This window comes from Chrysochloris asiatica, unplaced genomic scaffold, assembly GCF_000296735.1.
Source record: "Chrysochloris asiatica unplaced genomic scaffold, ChrAsi1.0 scaffold00042, whole genome shotgun sequence".
Taxonomy (NCBI): domain Eukaryota; kingdom Metazoa; phylum Chordata; class Mammalia; order Afrosoricida; family Chrysochloridae; genus Chrysochloris; species Chrysochloris asiatica.
The window spans coordinates 15941277-15955011 of NW_006408560.1; the positions used below are offsets into that span (position 1 = coordinate 15941277).

The window sequence follows — 13735 nt, forward strand, 5'->3', positions numbered from 1 at the left end:
GGTTGGAAATGTAAAGGTGGACGTTATATAGCAAGGAGGGGAGTGATTGACTTTTCAGTATAGGAGCGGAGGTCCCTAGGACCATCAAGGGAGAAGAACAGAGAGCGGGACCCTACCCAGAGAAGCAGTGATGCCGGAAATGGAGCCAGAGATGATGATGTGGAGCTATGGAGCAGCTGGAGAGTCTAGACCCAGAGAGGGAGAGCGACTGTGTGCTGAAGACCTGGGGGGCACGGGGGAAGGATTGCATGGAGGGGATTCTAACTATGGCAATGAGACGATATACGATAGAATGAATGTAAAACTAATGCGCTCCCATGTAAACTATCACATAATTCACAATAAATCATTTAAGAAAAAAAAAAAAGATGAATGGATAAAGAACAGCATGGTGTATATATACATATACAATAGATTTTTGTTATTCAGCCATATAAAGGAATGAAGTTTTAACACATCACAAAATGGGTTATCCTTGAAAACATACTGAGTGAAATGTCTGGCACAAAAAGACAAATACTATACAATCCTACCTATATAAACTATCTAGAATAGGCAAATACATAAACACCAGGGGTGTGTGGGGAGGATGGAGAGCTATATCTTAAGAGACACTGAGTTTCTGTTTATGGAGATGAAAAATATTTGGAAATGAGTAATTAAGATGGCTGTACAATATGGTGAATATAATTAATATCACTGAATGGAACACTTTCATTAAAAATGGTCAAGATGGCAAGAGTTTTGTGATATCAATTTTATCAATCATATCTACAAAACAAGGAAGCCTAGAATAGTGGCTTTCAAGCTTTTTGGACCACGATTCCCAACAATACATTTTCATTGCAACTTGTTATGCACATGTGCAACTACAACATATGTAACTCAAAACTCAGTTTCACAAAACTACACTTACTCTTAACTAGATAAAAGAAACTGACGTTTTCTTTTCTATGCTATTTGATCCTATTTCATTAAAATAAGCACTGATCTTGAAGTATTATTTTGATTTCATGACTTACCAAAAGGTCACAACCCCACAATTTGCCAATATCACCTAATATTGTCCAGTGCAGAAACTACACCACTGGTGAAATTCAAGAGGATTTTTTTTCAGGGCTAAGATGATTTTAGGTGGCACCTGAACATGGCATTAAGTAACACTGAATCATATTATAACAAAGCTAGTTCCTTTTTAGCTATTTTTCAATCCTTTTACCTAGTACAGGAGAAAGTTTCAGTCTCATGCTAGCATATCTTTAATATTTCTTACTAAGGGAGAATAAGTCTCAGGCTTAATTGAAATCTTTGACAAGCAACAGAATCTAGCTAGAGTTTATTTTTCAGTTTGTTTTAATTTACCAATTCAATTTTTGAGTAAAATTTTTAGCACACTCTTGTAATACACAATACAAAAAATATGAAAGGGCAAATAGATTAAAAATTCTTTCTCCCAACACAGAGGCAACAAATATCAGTTTTTTTACATATGCATCCAGAGACATGGCCTGAAAGAGACTGTGGTTTGCCTCTTTAAACAAAACAAAACAAAAAAAACAAAACCCCACAATCTATCTACACTGTCCTGTATGATTCTTATTAGGATTTAACAAAATATTTCTGTAATTATACTTATTTTTACGTTTGTAATGTGGGATACTGGTTTTGAAGAGCTTTGATGGTGCAGTGGGTGATGCATTGGGCTGCTAAGTACAAGGTTAGTGGTTCAAATCCCTCAGACACTCAGTGAAAGAAAGATGAGGCTGTCTGCTACTGTAAAGATGTACATACAGTATTGGGAATCCTAGGGAGGAGCTCTACTCTGTCCTGTAGGATCACTATGAGTCGGAATCAACTCAAAAGCAGATGATCTGGTCTGCTTTGGGTACTGGTTTCAATTTAAGGTAATGATATAACATTTCCTTCAAAATGAATTTAAATAAAAAGAAATTAGTAAGCTTAAAGAAAAATGTATATAACTGGTATGGCAAAATCATGATGGTGGTAGATGGCTGAAGTATAACAAACACTGTTTTATAAAAATAGGAGATCTCTTCCCAATGAGACAGTGTCCAGCTTCTGCCTGAACCAAGACAGGCAAGTCTCTGGTTCTCAAGTCAGCCCATAGCTGCTAACCAGGCAGCCAGGTTCTTTAAAACCTTTTTGCAATGAGCCCAAACCTGCCTTCTTGCAATCTCACCTGGACCTAATGCTATCTCGAGTGACTTTGAAATCAGGTTTTACAGAACCTCTGGTTTCCATGGAGGCACCCCAGACGGTGGGAGGGGAAGTTGATCAGGAGAGGTCTCCAGGAAGCTGAGGTTTTATCCATTTTCTTTTTAAGGGCTCCAAATAATAAGATTGTGTTGAGAAAAGGAGAAATAATTAACAAGCTATTTTTCATCCTCCACAGATACTAAAGGAAGACCAGCTCTCTGCTCCTTAGACATTATTTTTCTGCAGATACCCCAGTGACTTTCCACGTAGCAACTGAGATGTTCTTCCTTTTGCATATCCATTTACACCCTGCTCTTTCTTTAAAATTGATTCTCTAGGTAAATGTATACCTCAAATTGTTCATTACTGGAACAATCTGGCTTACTCAAGGCAATAGATTGATAGCACCCAGGCCTTCATTCTCCTTTTGGAAAGGAAATGGGGCAAGGAAAACTGTAGACCCAGGGCGGCTCGGCTCACTCACCCGGTTGCTGGTTGGGGGGACTGGTGCATCTGAGCCCTGCCGTCTGTGGTGCTGAGTCATCCTGGCTGTGATCACAGGGGAGGTTCGAGGACTGTCAAGCCCAGGGTCTGACAGCACTGAGTTCCGATTTATCAATGACTAGAAAAACACAGAATTCAGTAAGGAAGAGCCTCATTCAGAAGCTCATTTGGTGGTGATACTCATACTCATAACACTGCCCAATATAAAAAGTATTTACTCTGTGCCCGGCATCATACTAAAGCCCTGATTAAACATGTATTATTTCATTTAATTCTCAAAATAGTCCTTTGAGGAGTTGTGGTCATTAAGTGCCGTCAAGTTGGTTCACAGCAACCCTGTATAGGATTTCCAAGGAGCGGCTAGTGTGGTCAGCAATCCAGTGCTTATCCTACAGCACCACATCAGGCCTTTGAGTAGATACTTTAATTCCTCACTTTTCACCATGGGAAGATGTGACTTGTAAAGGTTATGAAACTTGCTAAAGGTCAAAGCTAACTAGCAATGTGGTATTCTCTGCTTAATTTAACCTAGGCAATCTCTACCTGCAGCCCACACTCTTTGTCACTAAGCTATGCTGCTCCCCAGGTTTGGAGCCCTCAGGGTCATATCTGTCAGCTCTAGGTTATGTAGAACCTTGGCTCCCTTTCTTGGTGACTTTCCTGCATCCTTTTATGTATACTCAGAATTTTCCCATGGAAAGACAGGAGTAGGAAGGAAGTAAAATTCCAGCAGTTATCTGAAATTAGGTTTTTCACATGCTTTCAATTACTTATTCACATATTTACTTAACCAGGCTAAGTAAATATTTTGCTAACATCATTAATACCTCTTCTTTCATTCTCATTTTTGAATGTGCAAACTTGAGAACACGTGGAAGGAACAGCCTTGGAGGCCAAAACCTGAAGTTCTTTAACCATTTCAGAAAAGATGAGTCATTCAGGCAGACAAAATTTTAGAATTTTGCTAATAGTAAAGATCCCATTCCACCATTATGAGGCAGAGAGAGGTGAGAGGGCAAAGTTGCCACCTTTGACTATGCCAGGTTCACTGTGTTCATGTAAGTGACGTATTTTTGTTCAGGTCACCATTTTTGATGACTTCTACTCTCTTGCTGAAGTAAATTCCTTGTCTCTCTCCCCTCCTTACTCTTTGGGTTGCAGAGTTATTGTGTGATAAAATAACAGCAAAGATTGATGACCTTCCATGTACTATGCATTTTAAACTCCCTCTTTTGGAGCCCAAAGCACAGTGAGGAAACTCCTTGGAAGCAGAATCAGAGAAAAGGTTCCTAAGTGACAGGTCAGAGGCCTTGGGGTAACCGGAGCAGCAGAACTATTAAGTGCCTAGAGGGGTGAGAAGGTACACCTTTAAGCCGACACTCACCTCACTAAGGGAAGGAAATCGCTCAGTCCCAGAGTCCAAGCCGCTGTCCCCCTCCTGGGAATCGAGAGAGAGGCGGCCTAAGGAGAAAATAGTGTACACAGTAAGGGCAGAACCTGCTGGCATGGCGGAAAAGAAAGCAGCCATTTTCCTTTGTTTCAGCAGTTTCCCTTTGGCTCTCAACTTGTGACCCCTGAAATCACCTGGGCAGCCCTGCCCTTTACTCCTACATCTGTGCACAGGCATGTCAACTCCTGAAATAAGACTTCCCAACTCTTTCTCACATGCAGCCTTACCCATCAACTCATTCCCAACTCTCTTTCAGTTCCCACTCATTTCTTCTGGCATCAAATATCTGTTGTGCTCTTAAGGGCCAGGTACTGTTTAGGCAAATTGTTCTCTTGTAGGTATTCTAATGTCGCCCTGGCACTTAGCTATTTAGTGCTCCCTGTTAGACGTACTTTCCTATTCCATAAGTTGTATCCAATTTCCTGTGCATTTGTACCACTTTCTCTCTTTATTCTATATTTCACCCCAAATCTTACCAGTAAATAAGAAACATAACTGAAGATATGCTAGAGAAAAGGGGGTGATGAGGAACTCACCTTCTGATGATCTCTGGCTGGTGTCACCATACAATGGAAGTATGTCCTAAAAAAGAAAGGCCCAGATGGTGGACAAATTCCGTGAACACCTCCTTCCTCCAATCAAAGCTTTCTTGGCTTACACTTAGTGAGTGGCCTCTTTGGCTGTACTGGCTTCAATTGACCAGCTAGCAGATACCCCTTCATTTGTACAAACCAAGGAGGATGATGACCCCTCAAAATGGTGGAATGGGAGCGTCACCATAAGTAAAATTTTAAAACCTCACTTTATTTATCACCCTGGACTTCGAAGCAGCCACTGCATTACTCAGGTCAGACATAAGAAACAACTTCTTAACAATCAGGGAATAAAAAACCTTGGCAGGCAACTAAGGGAAGATGTGAAAGGTCTACCTGTAAAGCTCTTTGACGAGGATTGAGAAGAGTTGGTTTAAGATTGACTGACCTTGCCATTGGGGAGGAAATTATGCTGACAAGTGTTTTATTGTTTTGAAGGTGCTTTTCTAAGCCTTATTTAATCTTTCAACAACTCTAAGTTAGGTATACTACCCCCGCAGTACAGATGAAGAAACAGAAGCACAGAGATCTTAAGCAACATGTCCAAGCTACACAGCAGATAAATGATACACCAGGGTTTGAACTCAGGTCTCCAGGATCAGAGCCCAGTGTTTCAGACTCACTACTTGAGGGTGCACGAGCACACTGACACCAACAGTTAACACACAGGTACTGGCCTTTGTGTGAAGGGTGTAATTTCATCCTTCTAGTACCTCAACTGTTGCTGTGTATCATGAGCTCCATTTTATAAATGAGGAAACTACGGCTCTCAAGAATTAAGTAACCTACCCAAGATCTTAAAGCTGGTGAAATTAGCTTTAAGAGTTGGGATCTGAATCCAGACAGTGTAAGTACAGAACCTGAGCTCAAAACAACCATGACACTGAAAAGTCCTCCAAGAGATAAACGTCTAAATTTGATGAGCCTGTGATTCCCACACTTTAGAAACCCTATACTGGGGTCACTATGAGTTGGAACCGACTCGATGGCACTTAGCAACAACAACAAATCCCCAAATAATTTCTACTGCCTATTATTCTTGGGGGACCTTCAAGTTTCTAGTGAGTAGCTTTTTATTTATTCAAAGGATTAAGACCTGCTGGAGGTAAAATACTTAATGGTCAAGTCACTGACTACAACAGATAAAGAGACGCCTCCTCTCTGAGATGTTCTACAAAGCTGCTGAGACACATCCTACTCAGCTGACTGGGAATCTCTTACTTAGGCTGTCTTTAATTTGTGCTGGAATTTCTTTGAGAAGACCCATTACCTGAGAGGTGCTGTTGTTGTTAAATGCCTTTGAGTCAGTTCCGACTCATGATGACCTGACAGGGTTTTTGAGGAGTGACTGGTGAATTTGAACTGCCAATCTTGCAGTTCAAATCAATCTTGCAGTCCAGTGCTTTATCCCACAGCACCACAACTGAGAGGTAGGTGGTGAAAAAAGCTATCAGGTGAGTAATGAGTAAAATCTGTCTAGGACTATATATTAACTTTGAGGAAACTACTTAGACGTGGATGAAAAATTAGTAGGAGATTACAGCAGACACTAGTGTGGCACTGTGGGATAAAGCACTGGATTGCAAGGTTGGTTTGAACCACAGGGTTGGCGGTTCAAACTCACCAGCTACAACCTGGAAACCCTATACAGGATCGCTATGAGCCAGAACCAGCTTGACAGCACTTAACAGCAGCAGACAGTCTGATTTATTTCTTCTTTCTTTCCTTCCAGGTTTCGTAAGCTCTTGGAGGGCAAGAAGCTAGCTTCTTATTTATATGGTATCCAAGTGCCAGAGGCAATGCTCAGCCTCTATAGAGTTAAAGAACTGCTGACGTTTGATGTTTTGTAAATTAATTGCTTGTTAACATATTAGCACAGCTTTTGGATCCTGGTGACTCAGGAAGCCTGTCTTAACTCTCTCCCTGAATGTACCCCCACTCTACCACATGCCCTTCCTAGAGCTGTGCCTACCATCACTCACCACTAAGCCACCAGTCTCCTGCTGGATCTTCAGCTGTAACTGAGTGACTCGCCGCCGGGCACCTTCGATCTGCTCTTCCAGCAGGCTGGCAGGGTTCCGGTTATACACCTCACAGATACGCTGAGGAGGGGTGAGGAGAAGATGAAGAGGGGAAAAGGCAGAGGGGTAGTTAGTAGAGAATAGATGACTCATCAGTGGGGAGAATAGGCAGTTACCCCAAAACAAAGAAAAGAAAGGAGAGGTCTATTATCTTTGAGTAGATGCATACGATTTCACCATCATTAGAATGAGAGGAAAGGGTATAAATGATGAAAAACAGAACACATGAGGCAACTGGAGAAGAAAGACAAACACAACGCCTGTCCAAAACTGATGTATCTCCATTCAGGCCCAGCTTAAGCCTCACATTTTAAATAAGATCATTTGCCTTGACTACTACGCAGGTGTGAAACATTTAAGTGGCTATCCAGACCAGTACACAAAAAAGTGCTAAAGAGGAAACTGACAGACATTGAAGCCACAGGAGATGAGAAGTAGCAGCACTAACGATAGTGTTATTCCCAGCTGATAGTTAGGAGCCATTTCTAAACCCTCATCTAGTTCTCCTCATAGGACGCAGCAGAGCACAGCACAGCTGTTTAGAGAGTGGGCTTTGCAGTCAGGGAGCTCTGACTTTGGACACTGGCACCTCCACTTACTAGCTGTGTAGATTTGGGCAAGCTTCAGTATGTCCTCATTGATAAAACAGAGAAGACAGTACCTGCCTTCACTGGATGGCTATAAGATCTGAATGAGATACGAAGTGCTCAGCAGAGCATCTGATGCATAGTTAAGAATGAATACATGGTGGTGGTGTTGTTAGGTGTCATCAAGTCAATAGCGACTCTATACACAACCAAATGAAACACTGTCCGGTTCTGGGCCAACCTCACAATCAGTGCTAAATCTGAGCCCATCACTGCTGCTAATATGCCAGTCCATCTTGTATAAGGCCTACTCTTTTGCTCTGACCCTCTATTTTACCAAACAAGATATCCTTCTCCAGGGACTGGTCTCTCCTGACAACATGTCCGGCATATGAGAGACAAAGTCTAGCCATCTGACTTAAAGGGAGCATTCTGGCTGTACTTCCTCCAACACAGATTGGTTTGTTCTTTTGGCAGTCCATGGTACTTTTAATGTTCTCCTCTACTACCATGGCTCAAATGCATCAATTCTTCTATGATCTTCCTTATTCACTGCCTAACTTTCGCATGCATATGAGGTTACTGAAAATACCATGGCTTGGGTCAGGTACACCTTAGCCCTCAAACTGACATCATTGTTTTCAATACTTTAAAGAGGTCTTGTGTAGCAGATCTGCCTAACACAATAAGTTGTTTTGATTTCTTGATTGCTGCTTCCATGAGTGTCTTTGACACCTTTAATCTTTTCTCCATTTATCCTGATGCTATTTATTGGTCTAGTGGTGAGGATTTTTGTTTTCTTCACATTGAGGTGCAACCCATACCTAAGGCTGTGGTCTCTGATCTTAACCAGTAAACATTTTAAGTTCTTTTTGCTTTCAGCAAGGAAGGTTGTATCACCTACATATCGCAGGTTGTTAACGAGTCTTTCCTCTAATACTGATGCCATATTTTTCTTTACATAATCCAGTTTCTCGGATTATTTGCCCAGTCTACAGATTGAATAAAATGGTGAAAGAATACAACCCTAGTGTGCACCTTTCCTAATTTTGAAACCATTCAGTATTCCCTTGTTCTACTTGAACAACTGCCTCTTGGTCTATGTACAGGTTCCTCATGAGCACAACTATGTATTCTGGAGTATCCATTCTCTGCAATGCTGCCCATAGTTTGTCATAAGCCACAAAATTGAAAGCTTTTGAGTAGTCAATAAAGCACAGGTAAATATCTTTTGGGTATTGTATTCTCTGCTTTCAGCCAAGATCTATCTGATGCCAGCAATGATAACCCTCATTCTACGTCCTCTTCTGAATCCAGCTTGAACTTCTGGAAGTTCTTTGTCAATGTACAGTTGCAGATGTTTTTGAATTATCTTTAGCAAAATTTTTCTTGCATGGGGTGTTAATGATATCGTCCAGTGATTTCCGCATCCTGTTGGTCATTCCTCTTTGGAACGGACACAAATATGGATCTTTTCCAGTCAGTTGGCCAGTTAGTGTGTCTTCCAAATTTCCTGGTATAGATGAGTGAGTGCCTCCAGTACTGCATCAGTCTGTTGAAAGATCTCAATTTGGATTTCATCATTTCCCAGAGCCTTGTTCTTTGCCAATGCCTTCAGTGCACCTCGGACTTCTTCCTTCAGTATCATTGGCTCTTGATCATATGCTACCTCTTCATGTGGCTGAACACTAACCAACCCTTTCTGGTACAGTGACTCTGTGTATACCTTCCATTTCTTCTAATGTTTTCTGCATCATTCTAATAGAATGGCAAGAAGTGCTGTGATGTTACAGGTTGGTGCATGTAAGTCAGTCCTCAAATTCAATCTTCAGTTCACTCCTCTTCTCTCTTTATCAGTGCCCTGAGTGATTTAATCTAGTTCTCAAGTTCAACTGCCACCTATAAACTGAGAATACCTGAATCTCTATTTCAACCTTCTCTCCTGAGCTTCAACCCTGTTATCTCCATATGGCAGGTAAGCAGGCTTTATCTATATGTTCCATGGGCAGCTCACACACACAGTTGGTCCAAACTGACCTTTGTTTCTTTTCCTAAACCCTGCTTCTCTCCTCTACCTTGCTCTTTGAATGGCATTGGCATGTACTAAGACATCTAGACTTGAGGCCATCTTTTACTCTTTCTTCTCCCTTATCTCCCCCTTCCACTGATTGGACCTCAGTCTGTCTCCCAGTTCTGTTCTTTCTCTCTGTTCTTATTCATATTGCTCTTGCTGAAACCAATTTAGGCACCAACCCATAAAACCTTTGACCATCAGAAACCCCACCAAAAGTAATTATTTTGTCCTCTAGGTTTCCAATGAAGATTTAAAGACATTTAAAACACTGTTATTAAGCTATGAGGGGTATATAAAAAGTTCATGGAAAATGTATATTATGAAAAAACTATGCATAAGATTTCATAAAAAAAATTTTTTTGCACCAAAATAAATTCGCATTAATTTGCTATAACATGTCTGAAAGAATCTAGTTTGAGAAATTAAAAAGGATGTCAGGTTGAAAAGACTCCCTATCAGAGCCAACATGAATTCTGCTAAAATTGAACCAAGAACAAACATCAAATTGATAGTGAAGCTTGGGCAGAAGAATGGTGAAATCACTGATGCTTTATGAAAACTTTATAGGGACAAAGTCCCAAAGAAATCAGAAGTTTACAAATGGAAAAATAGTTTTAAGAAAGGATGAAAATATGTTGAAACTGAAGCCTGCAGCAGCAGACCATTTACAACAATTTGCAAGGAAAAAAAAAAAAAAATCAATCTTGCTCATGGCAAGAAGAGGACCAACAGTTGCCAGCATAAACAAGAGCCAACACTATAGCTATCTCAATTGGTTCTGCATATACAACTCTGACTGAAAAATTAAAATTAAGCAAGCTTTCTGCTTGATGGATGTCAAAATTGTTGTGCCCAGGTTAGCTACAGATAAGAGCAGAGCTTTCAGTGCAAATTTTAAACAAGTGGGATCAAGATTCTAAAGCATTTCCTTGAGGAATTTTAATAGGAGTTGAAACACAGCTTTACCAGTATGATTCTGAAAACAAAGCAATGGCTTCCAAGAGGTATAAATGGTTTAGTCAAAGCAAAAGGCCAAGAACAAAGGTCATGACAATAGTTTCTGGAAGTTCAAAGTGTTTTGCTTGTTGACTTTCTGGAGGACCAAAGAACCATAACATCTTATTATGAGAGTGTTTAGAGAAAGTCAAAGTTTTAACAGAAAAACACCTGAGAAAGCTTCACCAGAGAGCCCTTCTCCACCGCGATAATGCTCCTGCTCATGACACTCATCAAACAAGGACAATTCTGCAAGAGTTTCCAGGAGGAAGTCATTAGAATCCACCTTTTTTTGTTTCCTAGTCTTAAAAAGTCTTTAAAGGGCACCCATTTTTCTTGAGTTCATAGTGTAAAAATAGACTGTATTGATATTGTTAAATTCCTCAGTTCTTTAGGGATGGACTAAATGGCTGGTATCATCGCTTACAAAAGTATCCTGAACTTGATGAAGTTATGTTGAGAAATAAAGTTTATATTTCTTATCTTTGAAACTCCCATTTTGCCATAAACTTTTTGAAGTCCCCTAGTATAATTCACAAAACATAAACTTCATTATTTAAAAATGTACAATTCCTTGATTTTAAATATATTCACAATGTTGTAATAACTATTTCCACTGTCAAGCTCCAGAACATTTCCATCACCCCCAAAAGATGGAAACTACTTAATAGAAATTCCCAATTCCTCAGTCCTCACAGCCCCTGTCAACCACCAACCTACTGTTTTTGTGGATTTGCCTATTTTAGACATTTCATACAACTGGAATCATTATAATATAAGGCCTTTTGTGTCTGACTTATTTTACTTAGTATGATGTTTTTCAAGGTTTATTCATGCTGTAGTATGTATTAGGACTTCAATACTTTTTGTGACCAAATAATAATATACTACATTTTGCTTACTCTCTCACCAGTTGACGGACATCTGAATTTGTTACCACTTTGTGGCTTCATAAATAATGCTATTATGAATATTTGTGTATACCTTTTTGTGTAAACACATCTTTACAATGTTCTTGGGCACAGACCTAGGAATGGAACTGTTGGGTTATATGGTAACTCTATGTTCAGTATCTTGAGGGTCTGCCAAACTTTTCACAATGGCTGCACTATTTTATATTCCCACTAGTTATGTATGAAGGTTTTCTCTACATCTTGCTAACTTTTAATTTTTAAAAATTTTGATTATCAATATCCTCGTGAGGTTTTAATTTACATTTCTGTATTAACTAACACTTCTGTCAGGAGCTCTGGTAGCGTAGTGGTTACGAATTGGGGGCTGTGAACCTTAAGGTTAGCAGTTCGAAACTACCAGCTGTTCCGTGGGAGAAAGATGAGGCTTTCTGCTGCCGTACAGATTTATAGCCTCGGAAACCCTGTAAAGGAGTCGGTTTCGACTCCACGGCACATAACCAACCAACCAACCAACCATTCTGTCAGTTTAGCATACTATGGTGGTTTGTGTGTTGTTTTCAACAGAGCTTTCAGACTAAGAACAGACTAGGAAGAAAGAATAGGCAGTCAACTTCAAAGGGATTAGCCTCTGTAAACATTATGAATACTAGCGCAACACTGTGATATAGTGCTGGAAGATGAGCCCCTCAGATTGGAAGGCACTCAAAATATGACTGAGAAAGAGCTGGCTCCTCACAGTAGAGTTGACCTTAATGTGGATGGAGCAATGTTTTCAGGACTTTCATTTACTTATGAGGCACAACTTGAATTGAGAAAAAACAGCTACAAACATCCAATAATAATGAAACTAAGAAAATTGGAAATCATCAATAATTTAATGGGATGCATAAAGATCGATATCCAAGGCAGTGGTGGTGGCGGTGTGCTGTGGAGTCAGTTCCGACACATAGTGACCCTGTATAGGGTTTCCAAGGCTGTAAATCTTTATGGGAGCAGACAGCCTCATCTTTCTCCCGCGTAACGGCTGGTAGTTTCGAACTACTGACCTTTAGGTTAGCAGCCTGACTTGTAATCACTATTCTACCAGAGCTCCTTATATTAAGCATTAGTGAGCTGAAATAGACTGGTATTGGCCATTTTGAATCAATAACATGGTTTACTATGCTGGGAATAACAAATTAACTAATTGAGTAATGGATTCACATGAATCACCAAAAAGAACATTGTCAGTTCTATCTTGAAATACAATGCCGTCTGTGATAGGATTGTATCTCTACCAGCTATTATTCAAATTTACACTACAAACACCAAAGTTAATGATGAATAAATTTAAGAATTCTACCAATTTCTTCAGTCTGAAATTGATCAAACACTCAATAAAGATGTACTGGCAACTACTGATGACTGGAATTCAGAAATTGGTTAACAGTAGTTGGACAATAAGGTTTTGGTGATAGAAATGACGCTGGAGATGGCATGATAGAATTCTGTAAGACCAATGACTTATTCATTGCAAATACCTTTTTTTCAACAAGAACAATGGTGACTATATACATGGACCTTGCCAGATGGAAATCATAGGAATCAAATTGACTACATCTATGGGAAGAGATGATGGAGAAACTCAGTGTCATCAACCAAAAGAACAGGGGCTGACTATGGAACAGACCATCAATTTGCTCATATGCAAGTTCAGGCTGAAACTGAAGAAAATCAAACCAAGTCCAAAAGAGCCAAAATATGACCTTCAGTATATACCACTTGAATTTTAGAGACAAGAACAGATTTGATGCACTGAACATTAATGACTACAGACCAGAGGAATTGTGGAATAACATCAAGAACGTCATACATGAAGAAACCAAAAGGTCAATAAAAAGACAAGACCAAAATGGATGTCAGAATAGACTCTGTAACTTGGTTTTGAACATGTAGTAGCTAAAGTGAAAGGAAAAAATTATGAGAAGTAAAAGTTGAACAGAAAATTTCAAAGGACAGCCCTAGAAGACAAAGTCAAGTATTATATAATGAAATATACAAAACTAAGAGAAGAACATATTCAGCATTTTTCACGTTGAAAGAACTAAAGAAAAAAAAAAATTAATCCTGGGCTGTAATACTGAAGGATTCTGGAGGCAGTGCACACAACTATGCCAAGAAATTTGGAAGACAGATACCTGGCCAACTGAAGGGACCCATATTTGTGTCCATTTCTAAGAAAGGTGACACAACAGAATGTAGAAATGATCTAACAATATCATTAGTATCACATACAAGTACAATTTTGCTGACGATAATGCAAAAATGGTCGCAGCAGTA

The 13735-nt window shown here is 39.7% G+C and overlaps 1 protein-coding gene across 1 annotated transcript in view; it reads right to left on the bottom strand.

The window, feature by feature from the left end:
• Positions 1-13735, bottom strand: part of ARHGEF11 (Rho guanine nucleotide exchange factor (GEF) 11) — a 69807-nt gene that overhangs the window by 38797 nt on the left and 17275 nt on the right. Inside the window, exons 8-11 of the mRNA XM_006861739.1 lie at positions 6747-6866; positions 4708-4753; positions 4106-4182; positions 2702-2839 (exon numbers count right to left, since the gene is read on the bottom strand). Coding sequence (XP_006861801.1) covers positions 2702-2839; positions 4106-4182; positions 4708-4753; positions 6747-6866 — 381 coding nt within the window. The remainder of the gene's footprint in view (positions 1-2701; positions 2840-4105; positions 4183-4707; positions 4754-6746; positions 6867-13735) is intronic.